Consider the following 25,209-nt stretch of genomic DNA (forward strand, 5'->3'; position numbering starts at 1 on the left):
GCTTTCCAGTGAGTGCTTTCCCCTCCATGCTGGGCAGACCTCAACTGGGGGGGGCTGGTACAGGGGTGGGGGAGCAGTGTCTTTCCCCCCTCCCCACTCCAGGAAGCCAACAGCTGGGCAAGGGTTGGTGCTGGGGTGAGCCCAGGCCAGCTGGGAGCTGGGCGGGTGGGGGGAGGGCGTGCTTCTTCTCCCTCTCCCCCCTGTACCCCACAGACCCTGGTTGCCAATCAGGCCTAAGCTACTGAGTCAGCAGACTTGGGCATCCTGGCCATGGGGGGCAGTGCACATGAGTACCCCCAAGCTCCTGGCCTGGGCCAGTGCAGGCTTCTACTCATCTCGGCCATCCCAAGCACTGAACATCAGTTTAGTTTGTTACTGGTTCAATCTAGGCAGCTGAGAATAAACTACAAAGATTGAATCGATTTTGCCTCAGGTTTTTTGAACCTGTGTACTTAGCCACTGTCTCCCCCCAGATTACCAAGCTGAATTCTCCCCGTGCCAAGTTCTACAAGGTGCAATAGAGAAGCAGGGGGACTGTCAGAGAGCTGGGGTGCAGTTCCCTGTCATAAGGCCCATCAGTGACTTTATGCAAATGGAGGGTGGGTTTAGCAGACGTCTGCTCCACCAAACTCCCTTTCCTGCCCAGACGGACTTCTCCTTTCTCCTACTCTGGAGATGGGCTGAAGCTCACACTCTAGGCAGAAATGCTGCCCCCACCAGCCCAGCCATGAGTTCACCCCTGCAGAAAGAATCCTCCACTGCCCTCCTCCAGCCAGAATACAATCATTTTCTACCACCTCAGGAACATACAGTGGCACAGTACACTGCAATTCTCCCCTGTGAGGTTGCAAGTTGCCTCCCCATTCATCAGCTGCTGAAAAGGGCAAGGAGAACTGTCTAAGAGGTGTTAAGATTGCACAGTCAAGAAGGTTGCTGGAGGTTGCTCAGGCTACAAGCTCAAAGCGTTACTTATCTGGCCCATGAGTACAATGGTTTTGCACATCCAGCTTTTGTCTCATGTGGATTAGCAAATGAAAATGATTACTATAATCCTTTAACTCATTTTCCAGGATGTAACTTTTGCTGCAGGAAGCATCCCAGCTGCCTCCTTCAGATAATTTGCTTCATATAATGATACCAATCCTGCTTTGACTGTAATGAGAGTAGCAGTCACGCATTTACCATGCACATCAATGACAGTGAGAGCACCCAGAGTGAGACGGGCACCACTGGACAGCTTTCCTCTCACTAATTCAACAATTTCTCCAATTTGGTGGTTGCTCTTCTCCAAAAAATCCTGTTAGAGGAATAAGATGTGAGCATTAATGGAATGTGATACCAAACAGCCCCAGAACTCCCCGGGGGTGTAAGTCATTAGAAAAAAACTCTGAAAACAAGATGAGGCAGATCAGTAGTGCCTCCTTGGCACCATATAGATACTTAAGAGTCTTCTTCATCTATTGCCATTTTATTTTACTAGAAGCACTTAGAGGAGCTTTATGGTCTGAAAATTATGGTAATGGAAACCTTCTCTCTCTCCCTAAATCAAATGACAAGTCTCTGTTCCAGGAGATATGTAGATACTCTCTATTGATTAAAACTGGATGAAACTTCTTAAAATAGGCATTCAGCAAAAGTTAAGATTTTCCTGAAATTATGTTTTATTTGAAATTATTTGCCAATGTTTCTACTACTAATTTTTGGTCTGTGGGCAGTTTCTTGAAAATATTCAGTATTTTAAATTCAATGAATTTTAACAGGACACAAGGGACCAGATTCCCCACTGGTGTAAATACAAATAGTTCCATAGAAGCCCTGATGGGCTTTGTGTCCTGTCTGGTTGAGTATAAGCACCAGAATATAGCTGCTGGTATAATAAACTACTGAAAATTTGCCTTTTCCATGCCAAGAGACTCATTTGACAGAAGAGTCCCAGAAAGCAAACACAGACAGAAAGACCATGAAGGCAGCCAAAGTAAATTAATTAAAAAGATTATTCCCAGAAAAAAAACCTCTGAGCGCCTCTACTTGGGTCTGACCAAAAGTCCACAGATGGTGTTTCCATTACTGCAGTGTGTTTTGGGTCAGTCCTCCATGAGGAAATGCACAAGACTGTGGTGATCATGGATGAACTGCAAACACTTACAAGGGAAGGTTCTTTTGTGAGGGCTAGCATAAAGCTATCACAACCAGCCCAGGTATCTTTATCAGATGGAGAAATCAGCAATAACCAGAGCCACTTAACTACCCAGTCCTGCAAACAGTTACTCCTTCATATTTATCCCATTGGGACAAAGCATGAGAATAAGTATACATACAGGAGTAGCATTTTCCAGAACCTGGCACTACTTTGAAACTTTCTGTTTGACTCCTTTATTCGCACATGCAAGAATAATATGACCTCAGTGAAGTTACTCTTATTTACACAAAGGTAAGGAAAATCAGAATCATTTTCATAAGAGTATAGGAAACATAAGGAAATACAGATTGCAAGAGCAAATGCAAAGGGAAGGTCAACACAGGTGGAAGTTGCAAAGAATACTTCACTAAAAAAATGCTATTATCATGTAAGTCAACAGGAAAAGTCAGATTTTATACATTCAAAAATTCACAACAGTTTGATGTGGGGGAAGTTCTAAACATCATGCAGGATTTAATATGGAATTATAAGAAAACCTTACAGGCAATGTTCCTCTTTTGATAGCTTCAGACACTTCTTTTGTCCAGTAGATAGATGAAACACAGATAACCACCTGTCCAGGACAGTGAAGTACCCACTTTTTTCTGGGAATCTTTTAAAAAATAATAAACATAATTTTACTTCAATTAAATTAGATGCAAGTGTTTTACTCAATGCAACTAACTTGAGACAGAAGGAGTCTAAGGACATCCCAGCTATGGAGAACTGGATACCTGTATGAGCATGGATTACTTTCAAGATCTACTTTATGCTGTAAATATTTTATATATAAACAGGGAACAAATGTAGATAATTACTTGAACATATTCTGTAATGCCATCTTGAATAACTTGTCTTACACTGGCCAGCATCATTTCCTCTACTTGCAAAAGCCATTTCTCTACCATGCCCTTAAAACAAACAAAAATAAATTAAAGTGAAAACGGAGAAAATGAAATAGGTTTAAACCACATGAGCTGAATCATGCATGCCTTTTCTGCTCTGGTAAAGACCAGATAAAATGGACTACAGGATTCAAAAAAGGACCCTAAGCACTGATGACTACTGCACAGAAGTACATGCAAGAAGGCAAACCAAGCTAACTCCACAGGCATAGGTAGTTTCATTATAAGAAAACAGTGGGGTATATACAGGCCCAGAATAGAAATGTAGCCCTGAGACAGCAAACCAACATGATTGTAATACCAAGGGGCACTTTGCTCCTGGATGATGTGGCCAAAAGACTGCTATATAATACATCCCACATCTTTTCTCTCTCTTTGTAAATCCCATCCAGCACCTGTCTGCATCTCTATCGGCACATCTTCATAAGATGTGTTAATGAGCATTAACCTAATTTAATGCGCATTACGGTCATGCATCTACATGTGTGAGCCTTTAATGTGCATTACAAATGGCAAGATTATGCTAATCACACCTACATTTGATACCCGTAGGCGTGATTAGTTAAAGTGCATTAATGCACATGTAGATGCAATACGTCACTAACTTTGGTGCCAGGTCTGCCCAACCACTAGGGGTACATGGCAGGGCTGCAGGGACTTGGCACTAACTTTAGTGCCAAGTACCTGCACATGTAGACATCTGCTAAAAATTGCTTAATGCACATTAGCTTAATATGAATTAAATTTAAGCATGCTTAAATTTAGGTGCTCCCTGTGTTGCCTAAATACCTTTAAAAACCTGCCTGCCATCTTGTTTAATGCCAACTTCCCCAAAAGCACATACTTTACAATCAAAATAGGTTATAATAAAAAAAATTACTTTTGCTTTCACTGGGTAAATTTTTTCTATGAAGGGAACAGTTTCTTTCTCTGAACTGATCATGCCTGTGATTGCCAAGTCTTCTGTAAACTCCAATTTAGCAATTCCCTCAAAACACTTCTTCAAGTGTGGCTGGACTCGAAGGGGATCTTTAGTTTCTGACAAAATCTCAAGCAGCTCATCGTTAGACAAGAAAAAGAATCTGTTAAAAGATTTAAAAGTACACAAAAACGTTTCAAATATAGAAACAGTCATCCAAGAAGCTACAGGATTAGAGTGTGAATTTGCTCTAACTCTACATTAGAAAGACTTATTTTTCCCAGCAGTCATATTGTAGTGTTGTAGCTGTGATGGTCCAGAGAAGAAGGAGGGAGCAGGATTTGTTTGGTGGCATCTTTTACTACACCAACTACAGAGTTGGGAGATATGTTTGACAAAATTCTGGGCACAAAGTTTCTTTCCTTGAAGACTGTTAGATAAGCAAAGGATGTAAGCAAGGACCCAGAGAAAGAAGGTATGGCTGGGAGGTCAGTTGGGGCAGATCAGCTGCTTAAAGAAATGATCCTCTGAAACAGATGATGCATTTCTCCCACATCAAAGTTCGGCTGCTCAAAACATCTTTGCCTCCCCCCTCTTCTTTTTGGGTGGAGCATAGGTGAGCTCAATCAGCTCTGACTCCAAAAAGAATAGATTTTCATTTTTTTTGTAACATAGAACTGTGCTCTGTGTGTTTTTGTGATAAATATGCATCGATCCAACTCAATAAAAATTACTTCAAAGAGTGTTTCAGAATCTTTTACTGTCTCCCACTGCTCTAAGTTGGGTTTATTAATACATTTACCTTGGGAAAAATAATCTTTTCTTCTCCAAGTAAGAATTTAGCCCTTTCTGAATATCTTCTAAGAGATTATTTGCTTCCTGAAGCCTGTCCAACATCTTAGGCTGTTCAGTTGCCACAAGTACTCTGGTGTCCTTCACCTTTATGAAGAGAAATTATGTAGAAAACACTATATGCAGACATATGGTTTGATTAGTTATTTCATTTTTCTTTAACAGATGCTAATGACGGTCACCATATGTTACAGAGCATGACAAGTTAGACCTTGGTTTCTTTGTTGCCTATCTTCAGATTATGAAAATGTGTAATTGAGAGTGCTTGCTGTTTGAGAACATTGCTTTGTACAGAGTAAATTATTTGTATCAATAACATTGTAGCCTGATTGTGGAAAAAAACTGATAGGATCACATCCAGAGGCATTAGAACATTTTAAAGATTATACTGATTTGAAGATTCAAATCTTGTTTGCATGTGCTTTAGGCTTGCAACATTTCTTTAATTTACAAATAGGAGTAAAAAATTCTATTAAATGCACCTTTGAAACCCTCCATTTATCATCCCAAGTATGGAAATCGCTCAACATATTGTTACATATATTTTTCTGACAATGTAATGAACTAAACAGAATTTTTACTGCACAGAAAATACCACACAAAAACACAGGAAATATCATGCAAATTATATTGTTTGCTGGTCTAATACCAAGTGAGCCTTTAAAGCCCAGATAAGTCACTGGAAGCCTTTTTACTCATTTCAATAGGCTCTGGAAGCACAAATCACTTATTCCTCTTCAATATTCTATTCATTTAACAGAAAAGTCTGACTTAACTGCACAAAAACAAGATGATTCACAATTAGAGTCCAAATTATTCTCTAAATTCATTCCATTGTATCTAGTTTCTACAGAAATCTCAAAAGAATGGGTAATGTTACCTATCCATTTTTTATACAATACTAGGCATTACAGGTGTTTAGTTAGGGATTCTATGTTCTACATTACAATTTCCTATGACGCAAACTTAAATATCTGACTTTGGAAAAGCTGTCAAATTAGCTTAGCTATACTTAAATAACAAATAAATTTAAAAATGCTCCCTCCATTACATGCAAGCACTTACTGCCTGTGCCATGATGTCTTTCCAGTAAGTGTCTACGATGCCAAACTTTCTGCCCTCTTCTGGCATTTGAGCGATAATGTCTTCTGAACTAAAGATTGGTTCTAAGTAAAGCCACGTTGCTTGACATTTTAACCAGCTATCTAAAATATCTTGCATTAAAACAAGCTTCTCTTCCCATGCCTGTAAACAGAACATTTAACGCTTATGATCTACATAATTGCTTCAAATTACACTTTGATTCAAAGACTGAATAGTGGAAAATGCCAGATAATTACTTATATTAATGCAACATTTTCTCATTTCATTTCTATGTGGTTACTGGTATTTACATAATTGAAAATAAACAACCCCAAGAGTTTTATCTCTAATATCACACTCTGGCCAGAAAGAACCAATTTTTTAACAAAGATGAGGTGCAGTGCAACTGTGGCTCACGTGTTTAGGCCTTGTTCACCTGAATAGCCAGAATAGGTGCTTATACACGTGCTCCGGAAGTAGGGAGGAGGAGAGGGAGGAGGCACTTTAATTAGAGGGGCTCCAAGAGCTGCTCTAATTAAAACACCTGGAGTGTCTCTTGTATCAGTGTCCCTGCACTTAAAAACGGCAGCGAGAACGCTTTAACTAAAGCTCATTGAACACCTCCACTGCTATTTTTAAGCATGGGGACACTGACACATGAGATGCTGGAGCAGAGTGATTACTATGCTCCAGCAGACTTGATTAATCAAGTCTGCTCTGAAGCGCTGTAATTGCAGCACATCAGAGTATTGGCTTAGAAATGGTATTCAAAAGTTTGTTTTTTGTGGATTGGCTTATAGGTTAGGATGGGCAACAGGGGTCAATTGATTTCTAAAGAGCTTGGGTCCCACACAGCCCTGAAGGTAGGTGGGCTGTCTAACACAACAAGGCCAACAAGAACACATAGTTTGGAAAAGCAGTCTGGAAACTGAGAGTATGTACTATACTGCCCATAACATGAAATAAAGTGGAACCACCTAACAAGACCACAGAGCAGAGAGGCCTAAGTCCCAGTGTCGCAGAGCACTCAGGTGCCCTGTGCCTGAGAGCAGGAACCGCTCGGGAGAGGCCCCTAGCAGCAAGAAGAGAGAGGCTCAGCTGCTAGTTACCAGGGCAGCCAAAGTCACAGGTGCTGGTTGCTAGGGCAACTGACGGGGAGCCAGCTGACAGGAAGGGGCAGGGCTTGGCCCTTCTTAAGCCCAGGCGTGAGACCAGGAAGGCAGTTCCCCTCTGGCAGCCAAGGGAGGGGGAGCTTGGCCAGTGCAGACAGAGGGGAGAAGCCTAACTGCATGAGCATCCCCTGTTTGCTGTTATGGGTTGGAGTATTTCCTGGTAGGGATTGAATGTTGTTTAGCCAGATGGTTTAGCTTTTTATGTTATAGCCTGGGGGCTTTGTGTTTTTGTGTTCGCTGTTGGACCAGAGGACTGGGTGAGACTATTAGGGGTTGGAGGAGACCTCATAGGGGTTCCACAGTAGCTTGGGGACCCTGGCGCCAGAGAGGGTGCAGCATTTGGGGTGCACTGACCCCAGCCCCAGAGCAAGGTGGGGGGGGCAGCAAGAAGCCCCAAAGCAAGGTGGGGGGGCAGCGAGAAGCCCCAGAGAGAAGGCAAGGACAAGGCCAAATCACAGCAGGGCCCAGATCGAATACCACGTTTGTACCATCTGCAAGGCTTAGGCTGCGGTGTAGGGGAGGAAAAGGAACTGCAGACAGCGCTCCTTGGCACCAGGGCACATAAAGTGGGCAGCCTCCCGCTGATTACAATCAATCAATCAAGATCAAGGCATGGCAGGAGAGTAAGCAGGCAGTTGGCCCATAACAGGAGGGCGGAGCCACCAAGAGAAAGGCTCCAGTAGCAATACTCCTGTCACACCTGGTTTTGGGGGAACAGACAAAATTAGAAGGCCCAGAAAGCTACATGGACATGTGACCACAGAGAGACAACCAACCAGAGATAGCCACGAATGAAAAGTTATTAGGAGTCACCAAGGGAGAAGGAGAATACAAAAGTGCAGACTTGAGAATAACAAAGAGTCCTTGCCTTTTTCTGTCCCACCCTGGGTTCCTCCTCCCCATCCTCCCTGAGAGGGTTCCCCATCCCCTGGAAAGGGTCCCCGAGGCCACCGTGGACAGTGGCCATACAACCAGCCCTTCTCATCCACCCCACTGGAGGGGCTGTGTGGGCCTTGGCATCCCACCTCCAGGCTGCTGATATGCTGACATCTGACACTTAAGAGACAGGCTCAGAGTGAAGACTGCATCCTGGCCAGGTGTACTTTGACTCTGATGACAGCCCTAGGATTTGGTAGCTATACAGAATTGCTTGGTTGTTTGCATAGCTTCTTGTTATCACTGTATATCAATAAATTTGCCTATTATCAAATGGAAAGGCCATGGTCGGTCTGAGGGTGGGAACAAGGCCTTTGGGTCCTAAATCCAGAGCCAACAGGAGCAGACTCATTGCTTGTATATAGACACCTAATGAGGTCTACGTGTGAAGAAGGACTTCTGTGAACAAAGTTGCAAGATTTGGATTTCATTTATGACTGTAAATTGGTTTGTGCACTGATAAAACACCAGCCCTTCAAAACTGTGCAAAATCTCCCAATCCTCAGTATAAGGAGTGGGCCAGGGATGTATTGTAAGAGGGTAGGCAGATTGCACTGTATCAAGTGACCCTTGGGGATTGCTACAGGAGCCTGTAAATTAAGGGTAGCATTTGCTCCTCACCGCCCTTGGTGTTTTTGCTGAGCAGCTGTCAGCTGGACCTAGGGACTAGGGCTAATGACCTGATGAACAGATGGAATTAAAAGACTGACATCGTGAAGATTAGTCAGAAGTATAACCAAATATTAATTGGAGGTGGGGAGAATCTCTACTTTCTGTGTAAACCATTTGAATTTGTACAGTCTTTAACACCCTTGTGCATCAAACATTTGTTGCAGAATGACTTCATATCTTAAACCTACCACGAAACTGCACCTGAACAGACAGGTAGGCCACCAGGAAAAACAACTTCGAAAAAAACATGTGGATTATAACAGTGCCACAAAATTACATATGTATTTCCCTCACAAACGAGAGTGCTGCTTATTATTATGCGAATCAACAGGGTTGGTTTAACTCCATCAGCCTATTCTCAAGATACAGGACTCAAAAAACCTTGAACATGACAACCAGTGTGGCCATACAATTACATTTTAGCCTCATTGCAAGTGTTGCACCTGCTTCTTTGGAAACCAATAATTCAAAGCTCTTTGAAAAAACAGCATGAATATTTGTATTCCTTAGATATAACTCAAAATGTATAACTTCTTATGATGCCAGAACACCTTAAAGCACTCAGGAAAAGTATATTAGGAAAGACATGTAAATACAATCAAACTGGCTTTCCCTTACCCGGCATTCACTTTCTATTGGTCTGATGAATGGAGAGCCGCACATTGTCTGTGTCTTAACAATATGATCATCGAGCAAAAGCTGGATGTCATCAATTGCTGACAGGATGCTGGTGTTCTGTAAATGTATCACACTTAGTTAAAGCAAATTAAGTTATTTTGATACACTAGTCTAAAAAATGTAGAGGTCCTAATCACTTAATCTTGCTGTGGCTCAGTTTCCCACATGGAAAATAGGGATAATAAAACCCTCCTGCCTCCCATGTGTGTTGTGAGGATAAATACTTCAAACCCCAAAAGATTTTCAGATGCTATGGTAACATAGGTCATTAAATTACCTACAGATAGATATTTTAATAACTTTGCATGGACTATCATGCCTGATTTTACTTCATGCTACTCCAGTAAATCAGTAGTAACTCCACTGATTTTGCTGAAATGCTGTAAGTCAGTACAGATTTATTCATTTTAACAATTTGCTAGTTGACCTTTACTCACAGTGTCTCTGTACTTCACAAAAATGAAATGCATATTGACCCATTCCAATTTCATCTTGTCCAGGGATTTCTCTAGGGAATATTCTTTACTAGCTGCTGCTCCTATAGGTTCCAATCTGGATTAAAATTAAATATAGTTTAACTATATTACAAACAAAACATTCCAAGTGACAAACAATTTTGGGATAGAGAAAGAGAAAAGGTAATTCAATGAGAAAACATATAGGAGTGAACCCACATGCAGACTTATGCATGGCACTGAAGTGCCTATGCATTTCAGCCTTGTATTTACACATGAAAAGGCCAGTGAAATATGTAACAGGCCGTATTTCACATGGGAGCTCATGAGTTGAAAACAGCAGAACAGAAGAACCTGGATGTACTAGGTGATCACAGGATGGCTATTAGGGCTGTGCAAAATTTCGCCGGACATTTCGTTTTGACACTGCTTCGACCAATTTTGGGATCGAAACAGCAACATCAAAACAAAACAAAGGCCCTCAAAATAGCCTCGAAACAAAATGAGGCTAGTCGAAATGTTTCGACCATAGGCTGGGGATAGGAAGTCAGTTCAGCTGGGCTGCCTCCCGCCCTCGGCACGATCTAGTGTAGGGGACCGGGAAAGCAGCCTAGCTGCGCTGCTTCGCTGCCCCCATTGCGATCTAGCACTGGGGATGGAAAATCACCCCAGCTGGGCTGACTCCCCATCCCCAGTGAAACTCAAAACAGCGTCAAAAGAGCCCTTCTGTTTCAATGGAACGGAACAGCTGTTTCGACTCAAAATGAAATTCAAGATGAAACACTGTTCTGTCGAACCATCGAAACTCAAGGCAAAATGGAATGGTGCCATTTTGCACAGCCCTAATGGCTATAAGTTGCCAATGCGATTGAAAAACAATTTAAAAAAGCAAATGTGATCCTAGGGTATATCAGGAAAGGTATGTCTAAGAGATAAATAGAAGCACTGATGACACTGTAATTAGGTAAGACCTGATCTAGAATACTGAGTGCAGTTCTGATCACCCATATTCCAGAAGGATGAACACAAATAAGACTAAGTACAGAGAAGAGATACTAGAATGATCCAGGGAATTGAAAGCTTAAAAGAGGAGACTAGACAGGCCTGGGTTCTTCAGACAAGCAAAATGAAGACTGCTGTGTATAGATAACACTGAAAGGGGTAAACAATAGGGAACAAAAATAACTATTTAAACCAACGGACAATGCAGACACAAGAATAAGTGAGTATAAACTCTCCAAGAATAAATTTAGACTGAAAATCAGAAGACTGTCTCTAACAATTAGAGCAGTAGTATCAAAAATATGACCCAAGAGCTGGAACTGCTTACAGACCCGTTTTGTCTGGCCCCAGGCTCTTAGAAAGGCTAAGAATTTGGTGGCAGGGTGAGGTGCACCCCCAAAATCCATGTACATCAGCAGCGAGAGGCAAGCAACAGCTGTGTCAATCCCTACAGCTCTCTGACGTCATTCACCCCGTCTCCACAGATTTTGCCTGCATGAAGGCCCATGGGCCAGATCTGGCCTGGCGTGCCAAACCAGTTTGATACTCCTGCATTAGAGAATAAAGTTCTGGAACAGTCTTCCAGTGGAAGCAAAACCTACCTGCTTTCAAGGTAGAAGTCCATGAAGTTTATGAAAGAGATCATATGATGTAGCACATGTGATAAGAGGGGATTAGACTCAGCAACCTGGAATGTTCTTTTCAGTGCCATGTTCCTTTATTTGTGAATTATCAAGTGAGCTGGACTGTATTGCACTAGGCTTGTACAAACACAGAACAGAAATATTCTCTCTGCTTAAAAGAGCTTACAGCCTAAGAAGCATTAGACAAATACTCAATTTTGGTAAGTATGTACAGTATCCTTTTAGCATGCAGGTCCATAAATCCTCATAGCTGGACAACTGGTCCCAAGGCATTTGGCTTTATATGCAGAGATTAAAAAATATTTAAAATCGTACCAAAAATATTTTTTCAAGTTCCCGAAAATAATTTTACTGAGAAATGTGACCTCTAAAAATATATGATGATGTGATGAATGCTTTATTGTCATTTCTAAGAGATAACCTGCAAATTCACTCATGCCATTTAAATCTTGTAGCCATTCTAGACACTGCTCCCTTGACTAATGTCACATAGCAAGATTTTATTTACATTTTCTAATTCACCAACTGAAAGATAATAATCTCTACAGTTTTACGCTGCAGTTTAGGTGCAGAAGACAATTTTGAAATAAATAGGGGTGGGATTTTCAGAAGTATACCTTTACGAGAACAACTCCCAATGCTTTTCATGTCAGATTTGTTTTCCTCCGACACTTCTGAAACTTCCACTTTTAAGTCAATAATGTTTATCAGTGAAAAATTAAAGGCTTTAAAATCTAATAGGATTAAAGGGGTTAGGAAATTTATCAGATTAGAAAAGTGTATCAATGGGATTTAAGTTTAAAATAAATTAGAATTAGGATGTACTACTTACTTCTCCATGTATTTTGATAATCCATATTCCAACATATTTAATAGGGAAGTAGTTTCATCAGGTCTGATCTCACATCCTACTATTTCACTAATCTGAAAATAAATAGAACACAGGATTGGTTATGAAGATGTAAATGTGTAACTGGAGTTTATTGAAGTGGACTACAAGATTGTCATTCCACCAGAGTTGCCTCTGCACCCTTAGAACTGCAATACTGGGTCCAACATGTGCTAAATTTTAGTGGAATTACATACTGTGGAATTTTTTGGAATAAAGACTGGGGGTATCGGAACAATCACTATTTTGAAGGAGAACATTAAATTGTTTAGTACGTATTTCAACAGCACCTGTTCCCAGTGTCTGTCCTTCATTCCTCGATTGCAAGCAATAGACAGGACAGGAAGATGCTGCTTGAACTTGTCAAGTTTAAATTTCATATTTTCTGCTAAGCGCTTTGGTCCAGGAAGATCTATAAAAGTCTTGGAGAGTTTGTACATGGTTCTCCACATATTTCCAACTTCCTCAGTGATAACATCGGCATTCAAGTTCTGAAGAGATCCTGCATGTATAATTTGAAATGAACACTAAGACAATATTGATGCTTGTTCAGTACTAGAAAGATTTATAGGTATTTGTAACCTTTTTTTTTTTAAACTGTAAACAACTGTAAACTGTTGCATTCCAAAATACCAGACCCACAACTTTATTTAGCACCTCTACATAGCATTTTACCACCCCAAAAAGCTTTGCCCAGGACAAACCAATCAATCTTTGCAACATCTGCATGAGCAAGTTGTATCATTCTAATATTATAAACAGACACTGAGAGACAGAGCAGTTTAGGGATTTCAGGCACTCAGGGCTGAGGCCCAGTTACAATTCTATACAAGTTCAGACAACTCCAAAATGGCAAATTTTATCACAAAGCCCTGTCATCCTCACCATTCATCCACTCCTCAGACTTGGTATGGAAATTAAAAGCTGTTATCCAAAGTTGCTCAAAAGGTTGTTTATTTACAATTATAGCTTGCAGCAAAGGAAATTGACTCTTCTCATGCTCCAATAATTCCTCTTCTTTATTAATAGCCTTTAGGGGAAAAATATGATTTCTGTTAAGAAGTCCTATTGTTACTGAGGAATTCTGTTATGGAACATAGGATAAAAGCATCTAAGAGCCAGTTAAATTTTTAAAAGTATTAAGATACCAAAAAATACAGTGAAAGTCTAGTGGGAATTTAATAAGGGAATTAAGCACCTATATGCTTTTGAAAATCTTATTAGCTGGAAGACTTCAAGTGTTCAAATACTTTTAAAAAAGCAGACCTTAGCAGACTTTTCATTAATGACATGCAACATAAGCCGTGCCATACAGGGTCAGACCAATGGTCCATCTAGCCCAGGTTTAGCCATTTTTGAGCCTAAGTACCATTGACTTTCAATAAGACTTTGGTGTCAAAGTGTTTAAGTTACTTTCGGAAAAGGGACTTGCACATTTTGGGAAATTGCATCCATTGTGTTATTTTCTGTTAGTTTGTATAATAATAGAATCTAGAGGCTTTAATGAAGATCAGGTAGCCAATATGCAGCATACCTCTATATACACTTTGTTTTCAAAAGGCAGCTTGAAGAAAAAAATCTGAACAGCAGATTGAGTAGCAGCAGCTAGGAAGATGAGACAGCTCCTGAGCCTTCTTCCAGCCTCACACACTAGATAGGGCCTACAGACTGACCTAGTGTGCTGGGTCCAACCATCATGTCAGGCCTGAGGCCACATACTGGGTCAAGGGTGACATGGCAGATCTGATCCAGGCAAATTGTACCCAATGCTGCACACAAGACCTCGGTCCACATGCTGGGTCTGACCCTGCGGACCACATCCAACCCCATGCCTGCTCGGTCCGGGGTCATGTGCTGTGTCTGACCCAGTACATCAGGTCCAGATGCAGACCAACCTCACATATCAGCCAAATCTGGCACAGGGGCCATGTGGCCATGTCATCTGACTTGGAGGGGGTGTCCTCCACAGGTCTGTGGAGTAGTGGCAGCATTAATGGTATGCTCCCCTGCCACCAAATCTCCGGACCTGTGGGGAACTGTTTTTCTTATATGTACCAGTAATGCACAGATGCAGGTGTAGATTATATACAAGAAAATAACCTTAAGGTATAAGGAACAGTCCTTGCCCAAAAGAGTCTCCTATATAAGCAGGTAACAGAGATAAAAACCGACTGAAAACCAGCACTGTTGTCTCAGTTTTCCTGTTGTGCAAGTGAAGCACACGGTGATTCAATGATTTACTCAAGGTCACACAAAATAGCTATGGCAGAGCCAGAAACTGAGCCCAAGAACTATTAGGTCTCAAGCCATCCTCCTTTCCCAACAATTTCAATTGTTCAGTAGATATGGGATTCATCCTCAGTTATACAAGGACGATTTTTTAAAATGAAAATTGTCGAAAACATCCAGTTCTTCAAACCAGCTTTAGTAAATAGAAGAGAATTGGCAATGTGCATCTGCAAATTTGGGGATCCTTTTTGAAGTCCACTTGGTGATTTGTGTCCATAACTCTGAAAGACCAGGATATGAGTTTACCTGAATAGATTAACATTTGTGCCAGATAATATATACCAACCTCAAATTCTACCATTGCATCATCCAAATTCTTATCCAGCTCATTAAATTTCTCAACATTATTCTTCATTTCTTCCAAAGTCATGACATCACGTTTTTTGTAACTTTCTACTTCTTTCTCATATTTTTTTAAAGTTTCCTCAAATCGGGAACACCTAATTAAAGAGAGTTCAGAAACGTTACCATTTTAGACTTTATTCCTTTTATAAGTTTTGAATTTTTTTTTTTAAATATAAAGAGGATTGTCAAGTGAAATCGAACCTATCACTTACAAAATGCAACTTCCTAATTAATTATTCCTCACAATTGTGTAAGGTTTCCTCTTTACAGATGAAGAAACCAAGGCACAAAGATTAAGTGACTTTTTTAGTTCCAGACAACAAAGTCAGTAACAATGCCAGAAATATAGGAAGCCTTTTAAAACATATAAGAGTTCCAGGCTCTGTCTACTAGTGCCTGCTGTCTTTAGAATCCACATGAAGATACATGATGGCTGGATGAGAGAAAAGTTTTTACCTGGTATGTTGGGGCATAATTTAGAAATGACAGGATCTGATCTTTTAGTAGACCAACTCAATAATTCGAAAAAAATCTTCTTTGCAAGTTTTCAGGTATAAATACCCTTCATCGGGCTGAGGAAGCATCTGCAGTTGATCTGTGCTCTTCCTGGATGGAATGAATAATAAAAAAGCCAGAGGCTGGTAAGCATGCAAGAAAGCTGGTGTGCATGCAAGAAAGAAAACGGCTTTCTTGCATGCATACCAGCCTCTGGCTTCTTTACTATTCATTCCATCCAGGAAGAGCGCACACTGACTGTAGGTGTTTCCTTAGCCTGACAAAGGATATTTGTAGCCGAAAGCTTGCAAAGAAGAATTTTTCCAAATATTTGAGTTGATTGAATAAAAGATATCAGATTTACCCAAAGAACCTTGTCTGCCTATGTCCTTAGACCAACATGGCTACAACCTATACCCCAGGAATGACAGAATAAATTTATGTAAATCATAGCACCATCCTTCCTTCCACCCTTCAGACCAATTCAGAAACAAGAAAAACTCCAGTCTATCCTGCCTGAAAGGCTATTTAAAACTTGGAGCTAGGAGTTTCCTTTGACTGCAATCTGCTGACTTGACAATACCACACTCTTCATTGGTCCTAAGTCTTGTCTTTTTTTTTTTTCTTTCCCATTTCCAGTACAAAAGACTATCCTAAGTTAATACCATACCTTTTACTCAGAGCTGTCTCTGCTATATCCCTCCTGACAAACAGCTGGTTTCTGCTTTTTTCAAAGATTATTTCAATCTCATCTGGCCAGTGGAAAACAGTACTATTCAGCTTTAAGTCATCATCTAAATTAAAAAAGAGTCTATTTAAGAAATTATCTTTAAACAGTGAACTATACAATGGTTACTATGACAAATATGCAGAATGGTTAAGACTACTTTTAGGGAAAAGTTACAAAAAATAGTACCCAATCTTGTACCTTCAGCTTGCAAGTAAAAATAGACCAGACAGTCATGTTGACTTTTGGGAGCATGAAAAGTGCTGACATGGCTGAGGATTGGTTTCTAAAATCAGGATGATCTTCATGTAAGTTTATTATATTGGTTTATAAACAGACGAACTAATACTTGCCTCAAGTGTACAGGAGCAACCAGAATTTGGCCTTGTAGGTTTCAAATGAGACAGATACTTTGAAAGGGATGAAATCAAAATATAATAAAATCAAACCAAAACCATTAAAATATATGCTTTAAGTTCTAGGGTCTGCTCTTGTCTGGGAACCTGGCTATCATACGAATTATGTGAGAGTTGAGTAAGGAGTTCATGTAGTGAACATTTAAAGATGTGGCCTGGGATGATTCAGGCGTCCCCCATGTATGCAAGACTTAAAGGTGCAGATACACTATACATTTACCCTGCTGCCACTTACATGAGTTGATACAGGCAGTCCTCAGACTTACGACACAATTGGTTCCTGAAAACCATGTCTTAAGTTGAAACGTTGCAACTCGGAACCAATTTGCTCATAGGAAACAATATTATAAATGAGGGATTGGTTCCTGAACCAAGGCCCAATACCCTATTTTCACTAAAAATACCCCAGAATTTTGTACTCAATCAATTATAGATGAGTAATATAGCTACATTAATGTATTTATATTGTAAATAGCAATCATATTGATTTGGAAGGACTTTTCTGAGGTGACTTTGCTGGACTTTTTGAAAGGCTCTTTGGACTTTTTGAAGGGTTCTTGGCCGGAGTCTTCTCAGGAGTCTTGGTTGCAAGTTTTTCTGGAGTCTTGTCTGTTTTCTTAAAGAAAGTATCCAAGGCAGTTTGGACAGATGTTCTCCAGGGAGATGAGCAACGCAGTGAACTTGTTCACTGGCATGGCATTGGATCACATCAAGCGTTGTAAAGTCAAAACTGACATCATAAAGTTGAAACAGGGTGTCAATTTATAAACGTTGTAAGTGCAAAACATTGTAACTCGAAACGTTGTAAGTCAAGGACTGCCTGTACATGGATATAAGTTACACCAGCATCTAGAGTGAAAAGATGACTAGCTTCCCAGAGGCAGCTATCTGCAGTATATTCTACTACAGTGCCTTGCCATCAGGTGGCAGGAGAATCAGTAATAGTCTGTCTCCAATAAATGAATGCCTAACCCAAGTTTGAAACTTATTAGCTCTATGGACACATGATCCATATACCAGTGTATATGGATTCCTGACTTCCCTGGGGAAAATTTCCCCCCCAGAATAGTGTGATTTATAGGAGTGTGGTGTAGTATAGCCACATTTATACTGATATGGCAGGGAATAGGATGATATCTGAGCTTCAAAACTCTCTCTATTATCATCAAATCAGAGGTATTAATCAGACAAGGTCACCTCACCCCTACACTAAACAAAGATTTGGTTTTGTTAGTATGGCAGGGAACAATATAACCAACAGTGCAACCAATCCTTGCACATACCATAGCAGCTGTTTGAAAGAGTCCTCAGTATAGAGGTCCTACATATGGAAAGGAAGAATTGTTTTCTTGCTGTATTTTTCCTTCTAGAATCTGCTGACTCCCTCTAGAATTCTAGCAAAATCAGTTCCCTCTAGAAAACGCTTTTCTTTCTTTCTTTTTGTTGGGGGGTTTTGTGCAACCGTTCATAAGCATAAAAGAAGTTCTATAATTTATCTAGCTCCCCAGATAAATAGTAGCCTCTGTTTTATACATTTTCCCCAGGAAGACTTTTATATTCTGTATTTTAAAACATACAAGGAAGGTCAGCATAGTCCATCAAGAATTCCAGTCTGTAGGCTGCTTCAGAGATCTCACGTCTCAGTTTAAAAACAGTGATTTCACTAGCTTTTTTTAAGTATGCAGTAAGCTCCACCAGCTCCTCAGTGTTCAAAGGCATCTCATTTACCTTGTCTGCAATTATTTTGTACTGATTGCAAATGCTACAAGAAAATAGACATATTAATATTATTATGATGAATAATAATGAGTGGTGCATAATCTTATGAATGCAATTTGTCATTAATATCTTTACAATTGAGATATTCTCACTAATATGCACAACAGGCATATAATTAAGGACGTTCTTTTATGTCATTCATTCAGTTCCATCATCCTACCTCTCTTTTAAGAGCTGATATGTCCATACAATAGAATACTAGTCAAATCGACACTAAATTGCCACTGGAATACTTAAAAGAACACCTACACTTAGAATCCTCTGTTCCATCTACGATTTAAACTCTTACACCAAAAGAGACTTACTTAAAAAAAAAAAAAAATCAAAAACTAATTTCTTGCCATCATATACAAAACACTGCATCCAGCATGAAGCAAACTTAAAAGCTAAAATGGAAATCCCTGGACCTCCAAATAAAAATGAATATGGGCAAAAAGGGGGATTTCATAGATTTCATAGACATTAGGGCTGGAAGGGACCTCGGGAGATCATCGAATCCAGCCCCCTGCCCAAAGGGCAGGAAGTCAGCTGGGGTCATAGGATCCCAGCAAGGTAAGCATCCAATTTGCTCTTGAAGGTGTTCAATGTAGGTGCTTGAACCACCTCCGCTGGCAGACTGTTCCAGACCGTGGGGGCTTGGACAGTAAAGAAATTCTTCCTCATGTCCAGCCTGAAACGGTCTCGCAGGAGTTTGTGACCGTTCGACCTCGTCATCCCTTGGGGCGCTCTGGTGAACAGACGTTCCCCCAAATCCTGGTGGTCACCCCTGATAAACTTATAGGTGGCCATCAGATCACCCCTGAGCCTGCGCTTTTCCAGGCTAAAGAGTCCCGTGGCTCTCAGCCTGTCATCATAAGATCTGTTTTCCTGACCTCTGATCATGCGCGTGGCTCTCCTCTGGACTCTCTCAAGCTTCTCCACATCTTTTTGAATTGTGGAGCCCAAAACTGGACGCAGTACTCCAGCTGCGGCCTCACCAAGGCCGAGTACAAGGGGAGAATGACGTCCCGGGATTTGCTCGAGAAGCATCTATGGATGCACGCCAGCATTTTGGTCGCTTTACTAGCCGCAGCATCGCATTGCAGGCTCATGTTCATCTTGTGGTCAATGATGACCCCCAAGTCTTTTTCTTCTGTAGTGCTAACCAACGTAGCACTGACGAGCCTATAAGGATGCTGCAGGTTTTTCCTCCCAAGGTGGAGAACCTTGCATTTATCGGTGTTAAACACCATCAGGTTCTCGTCTGCCCATTTGCTGAGCTTGTCCAGGTCAGCCTGGATCACCCGCCTATCTTCTGGCGTGGATGCTTTGCCCCAAAGTTTGGTGTCATCAGCGAACTTGGCCAGTCCACTCCTGACTCCAATGTCCACATCATTAATGAAGATGTTGAACAGTATGGGTCCCAGGACAGAGCCTTGAGGGACCCCACTGGTCACAGGGCACCATGATGAGTGACTGCCATCAATCACAACCCTCTGGGTCCGACCACGAAGCCAATTTCCCAGCCAGCGGATCGTGGTGGAGCCAAAGCCACAACTGGCCAGTTTGGCCAAGAGGTGATCATGGGATACCAGATCAAAAGCTTTTTTTGACGTCAAGATATATGACATCAATCTCTTCTCCCTCGTCCAGGTGATAGGTCACCTGGTCATAGAAGGAAATGAGATTGGTCAAACAAGACCTACCCGCAACAAACCCATGCTGGCTATCCCTTAGGATGTTAGCCTGGGCCAGTCCCTCAAGAATGGCCTCCTTAATAAACCTTTCTAAGATCTTCCCCAGGATAGAAGTCAGGCTAATGGGCCTGTAGTTAGCCGGATCCACTCTCCTCCCTTTCTTGAAGATCGGCACCACATTGGCCTTCTGCCAGTCTTCGGGCACTACACCAGAGCACCAGGAGTTTTCAAAGATCCATGCCAGGGGCTGGGCTATGACGCTTGCCAGCTCCTTGAGTACCCTGGGGTGCAGATCATCAGGGCCGGCTAACTTGAAGGTATCCAGCTTCTCAAGGTGTTCCTTCACAAGGTCAGCATTGATGGAGGGTAGGGGATCCCCCTCACCCAGATTTCCCTGTCCCATACAGGCATGGGCGTCCCGTGGGACTGATGAAAGACTGATGCAAAGTACCTATTTAATAGGTTGGCTTTTTCCTGGGCGTCAGTTGTCAGTTGCCCCATCTGGTTTAGCAGGGGTCCAACATTGCCCTTGCTTTTCCTCCGGCTCCCCACATATCTGAAAAAGGACTTTTTGTTGTCCTTGATGCCTGAAGCTAGTTGGAGTTCAGTTGCAGCCTTGGCTTCCCTGGTTTGCTCCCTGCAGGACCGGACCAGCGCGGAGTAATCCTCCTTGGAGGTGAATCCCGTCCTCCATCCTTTGTAGGCTTTCCTTTTTAGCCACAGTAGGTCCGCTAGGTCTCTGGAGAGCCAGGGGGGCTGCTGTGCCTTCTTGCTGCCTTTCCTCCGTGTTGGAATAGATTTAGCTTGTGCACTGAGGATCGCTTCCTTGAGAAGCAACCACTCTTCTTGAACTCCCCTCTCCCTGGGGTCATGGTCCCTGAGGGCCTGACTGACTAGCCTCTTGAGCTTATCAAAGTCGGCTTTTCTGAAGTCAAGGACTTCTGTGTTGCTGACTGACTTGCCAGCTTTACGGCGGATGGTGAAGGTGATCAGCTCGTGGTCGCTGTCACCCAACTTCCATCAATCACTAGGTCGCCGATTAGGTCGTCCCCCGTAGCCAGTACCAGGTCAAGCAGCGCTTTGCCTCTCCTTGGCCCATAGACTTCTTGAGTCAGGTAGAGGTCATCCACGCACGAGAGAAAGCTTTGTGCCCGCTCAGATTTAGCTGAGTGATCTTCCTATGAGATGTCCGGGTAATTGAAGTCACCCATGACAACCAAGGTCCTGGAGCAAGCGGCCTCAGTCAGTTCCTGGGCAAACTCCTGGTCAAGGTTGGGACTTTGAGTGGGAGGTCTGTAGTAGACTCCCACCGTTGTGTCCCCTGTGCCGAATTCCCCACGAATTTTTACCCAGAGGGTCTCTAGCTGTCCATGCCGGTTGCCAACATCAGCTTGCCGGGACATGTAGCTTTCCTTCACATAGAGAGCTACACCCCCATCCCTTTTGTCAACACGATCCCTCCTGTATAGGGTATAGCCCTCTATACCCGTGGTCCAGTCATGGGTGGAGTCCCACCAGGTCTCCGTTATCCCAATGACATCATATTTCTTTGCACTGAGCAGGAGGACGAGCTCGTCCTGCTTGTTGCCCAGGCTCCTGGCATTAGTGTACAGGCAGGCAAGTGTGCCCTTCGGGGCTCTTGCCTTGCCTACAGATTGTGCCAGGGCTGGGTCAGGGGTGGGCTCCCTTAACTGCCCCCTTAAGTGCCTTGGTCCGCTGGCTTTGCAAGGGCCGTTCAGCAGGCCAGCAGGGGCAGTAGTCCCCCCATCCCCCAGTGGGCTTAGTTTAAAGCCCGGTGGAGCAGGTCAGCCAGCCTGGCTGAGAAGAAAATGCAGAGGGAGAAAAAATGAAGCAGTTCTCTGATCCTGAGGTATAAATGCACCCAAACCCTCAAAAACTGTATGTGCAGCCCAGCCACACACACTTTTTAAAGGGGTGTAGTGAACCCAAGATTGGTGAGATGCTCTATAATGTCAGGCTCACAGCACCCCACTCCTCTGCTTCTGGTGATCAGGCTGGGGCATGAGGTCCTGGAACCAGTTCTGCCCTCAGGCCAATCAAGTATGGCATAGCCATGTCCTGGAACGTGGGGCTGCCCCATGCAAATCCTGACACTCAGATCTGTCATGGTCCAGCCGCAATCTGTCTCATGTTCAATTTAAGGCATGATACACATGAGCTATAAAGATGATGCACATGGTATGTGGAACAGCTCTGAGGCTCATGTACTGTATTATCACACCATAAATTCATCTTAAAAAGCTTAGTCTTTTTTCATTTGTCAGCACCTGAATTTAGGGCCTATACTTCTCCAACAGGTACCTACAGCCCTTATCCTGCTTTAGATGGGCATCAGCTCTTGCAAGGAAAACAGAAAACCATGAGCTCTTAGCTGAACAAGTCAGCAAAAGAGGAAATAATTGTCAAGTGTTTTCACTGCAATGTTTACATGTGCTCAGATACAGCCTAATTTAAGTGTTTTGTAAAAAAAAGTTAAAGACCTCCTTTCTTCAATTTTAACAACCTGGGATCCTCCACACATATCTGATTAACAATATACAATCTATCAGAGGGGTGAAGGTCCCTTAGGCACTAATATACAACATCAACCCAAAATGTAGTGGTAACCAAGCAATCTAGCATACATGTACCTTTTATTTAATTCTCTGTTTTCATCCACTTCAAACTCAATAAGCCTATCTTTAAGTTTTTGGGCACAACTGCAAAGTTCCTCATTCAGCTTTAAAGCATCCAGGCAGAACATGGCGAGAGGGACAGTGACATGCATGGAGGCTATTTCTTTTTTCAGTTTTGTTAAACTGTTAATCTTCTGCAAAAGGGGAAAAATAATCCTATTAGTTTCTTTAGAAGGGGTGGGCATGGGGGGGAGGGGCAAATGCTACAAAAGAATAAAAAATTAGCTGCAACCCACCAAGTAGATAATATATTTAACACAGAAATAACCCACAGGAATAAGAAATAACCCATATTTACATGTTTAGGTTTCAGCTCTTGAAGAACCCCAACTGCAGAAAGTCCACTGTAATACAGTAGTTCATATTGCCTACAGGCTGCAACTAGCTAGGGACTAGCTCAGCCAGGAAAGCTCAGAATGCAAGTAAGGCTGGCAAGAAAGAATCAAGGAGATGTGCTAATTCAGCTCATGACCTGCATAGTCCTCTACAGTGGGTTTCTTCTTGTAACACAAACTGACTTCCTCAGCTTAATGCATAGAAAACAGTATTATCATCTGTTCTATTAGCACAGCTTCCCTATGGACAGAGGGAATGTAAATTACTGCTAGTACCTTGCACTTCCAAGGATGAATCAAGCCCTTAAAGTAAAAGCTCTTAGATCATATAACATAGAGAAGTAAGACTGGAAGTGACCTCAAGAGATCATAGTCTGGTCCAACCGGGGATCTCTTTGGGATAAGAAACTTGCCACCTGCATCTCTGTACTGCTGTGCAGAGGTTGGTTGCTGTGTGAATAGTATAATATGTTACCTTGGTGAAAGCTTCTAAGGAATGGCTTTCCTTCAAAAAATTAGTAACCTCTTGCTCTGCCTTGTTGTTCAAAAGATCACTGTATTTCCTGTACACATTTAAGTACCTAAAACACAGAAGAACATAAAAATAAAAACAAAATGTCAGTGTTAGGACTCACCGCAATTGGAATTAAGCATTCAACAAATGGCACTAACTCTAATTGTTTATACACAATTTTATCATATGGTGGATCTAGATTAGCAAGATGTTAAAAGCCAAAACTTACTTCTGTGGACCGACTGTGTTGTTCTCAAATATCCTTGCAGCTTTGTTCACATATTCTGAAACCAAAGATTCCTCTGGTCTGACTGTATGAAGAATGTGGTCTTCCCTTTTTAATTCTGGAAAGATTTGAACTTCTACCTAAAAGGACCCCCATAATGCAAATAAAGTGATACAACACTTCATAATAATAGGAGAAGGTATTTCACCATCCCACCCCATGATTTTAAAAAGTGTATAATTCTACTTACCTAGTGATCTGGGAGAAACAGTACCCTGCCATACTAGTATGATTCATAATTCAACACCGAAAATGCACTTGAAGCACTTTTCAGTGCTTTGCCACGTCAAGGCCAGAATCAGAGAAAGCCTAGAACACTAACTCTGAGCCACAACAGCTCAAACATCACTTTTGGTCACTCAAAATAGCATTGAGAGGCATAAAATGTACACCTAGGCAATGACATGTTGATCTCTAAATACCACTGTGAACACTTGGCTGTTCTGCTGGAGCCTGTATTTGAAAACTGGGTGTACGATGCTGACATTTAATTTAAGAACATAAAGATAGCCCAAAGGACACTATTCTACAACAGAAGGAATAAAATGCAGGCAAAAATGCTTGTAGTTTCCCAGCTGTAACAAATAGCCAGAGCCCCCTGTTACTTTAAGAGGAGGTAGCTGAATTGGGGTCCAGAAGAAAGCCTGCAACAGCAGGAACTGCTAGGTAACCAGAGAGGACTTCAGGACAGGGGAGTCCCAACAACTTTTTAGACTGAACAGAAGCCCCTGGGCCCATGTTCAAAAACACCAATCAGATGACCAGAAGGGGCAAGGTTTAGCCGTACATAAACTCAGCCTTTGGACTAGGGCTAGCAATCCATGCCAGCAGGCTGCAGAGGAAGGAGCTAAAGACAGAGCTGACTGCCAGGAAAAAGGAGGTACCCTGTGAGCTGGGGAATCAAGTCAGCCCCTTAGGGGAGGGATATGACAACTGGTATAGCCCTGGTGGGGTCTGAATGAGTCGCACTGTGTTCTAGTTATTTCTTCTACGTTTAAGTTCAAACACTGGAGAACCGGACTGTGGCTATGGAAGATCTGTGGAGGCTACAGGGTGCCTGAGGAACACCTAGCATAGAGCCCTGTAAGGGCCACGGACCCCAGGATAGTGCAGGGCAAGAACAGCTTTGTTGGGGCCAGAGACACCAAGGGCTGGTATTGAGAGTCACCTTGCTGGGGCTTCAGACCTCAAGGGCTGGCACAGACAGCAAGAGCAGTCTCACTGGGATCAAGAACCCCAGGGGCTGGTATAGAAAGCAAGACTGG

At 42.1% G+C, this 25,209-nt stretch overlaps 1 protein-coding gene across 1 annotated transcript in view; it reads right to left on the reverse strand.

Moving 5' to 3' along the window:
* The window catches only part of DNAH3 (dynein axonemal heavy chain 3), a 128,787-nt gene that overhangs the window by 60,111 nt on the left and 43,467 nt on the right, over positions 1–25,209 (reverse strand). The window contains exons 11-27 of the mRNA XM_090024694.1: positions 23,888–24,024; positions 23,620–23,725; positions 22,765–22,943; positions 18,236–18,420; positions 16,186–16,309; positions 14,962–15,115; positions 13,272–13,416; positions 12,677–12,888; positions 12,330–12,421; positions 9,834–9,948; positions 9,337–9,453; positions 5,921–6,100; positions 4,806–4,942; positions 3,965–4,166; positions 2,998–3,090; positions 2,682–2,792; positions 1,183–1,297 (exon numbers count right to left, since the gene is read on the reverse strand). Of these exons, the coding sequence (XP_089880820.1) occupies positions 1,183–1,297; positions 2,682–2,792; positions 2,998–3,090; positions 3,965–4,166; positions 4,806–4,942; positions 5,921–6,100; positions 9,337–9,453; positions 9,834–9,948; positions 12,330–12,421; positions 12,677–12,888; positions 13,272–13,416; positions 14,962–15,115; positions 16,186–16,309; positions 18,236–18,420; positions 22,765–22,943; positions 23,620–23,725; positions 23,888–24,024 (2,404 nt within the window). The remainder of the gene's footprint in view (positions 1–1,182; positions 1,298–2,681; positions 2,793–2,997; positions 3,091–3,964; positions 4,167–4,805; positions 4,943–5,920; positions 6,101–9,336; positions 9,454–9,833; positions 9,949–12,329; positions 12,422–12,676; positions 12,889–13,271; positions 13,417–14,961; positions 15,116–16,185; positions 16,310–18,235; positions 18,421–22,764; positions 22,944–23,619; positions 23,726–23,887; positions 24,025–25,209) is intronic.

This window comes from Crocodylus siamensis, chromosome 12, assembly GCF_052110815.1.
Source record: "Crocodylus siamensis isolate JL-2025a chromosome 12, ASM5211081v1, whole genome shotgun sequence".
NCBI lineage: Eukaryota > Metazoa > Chordata > Crocodylia > Crocodylidae > Crocodylus > Crocodylus siamensis.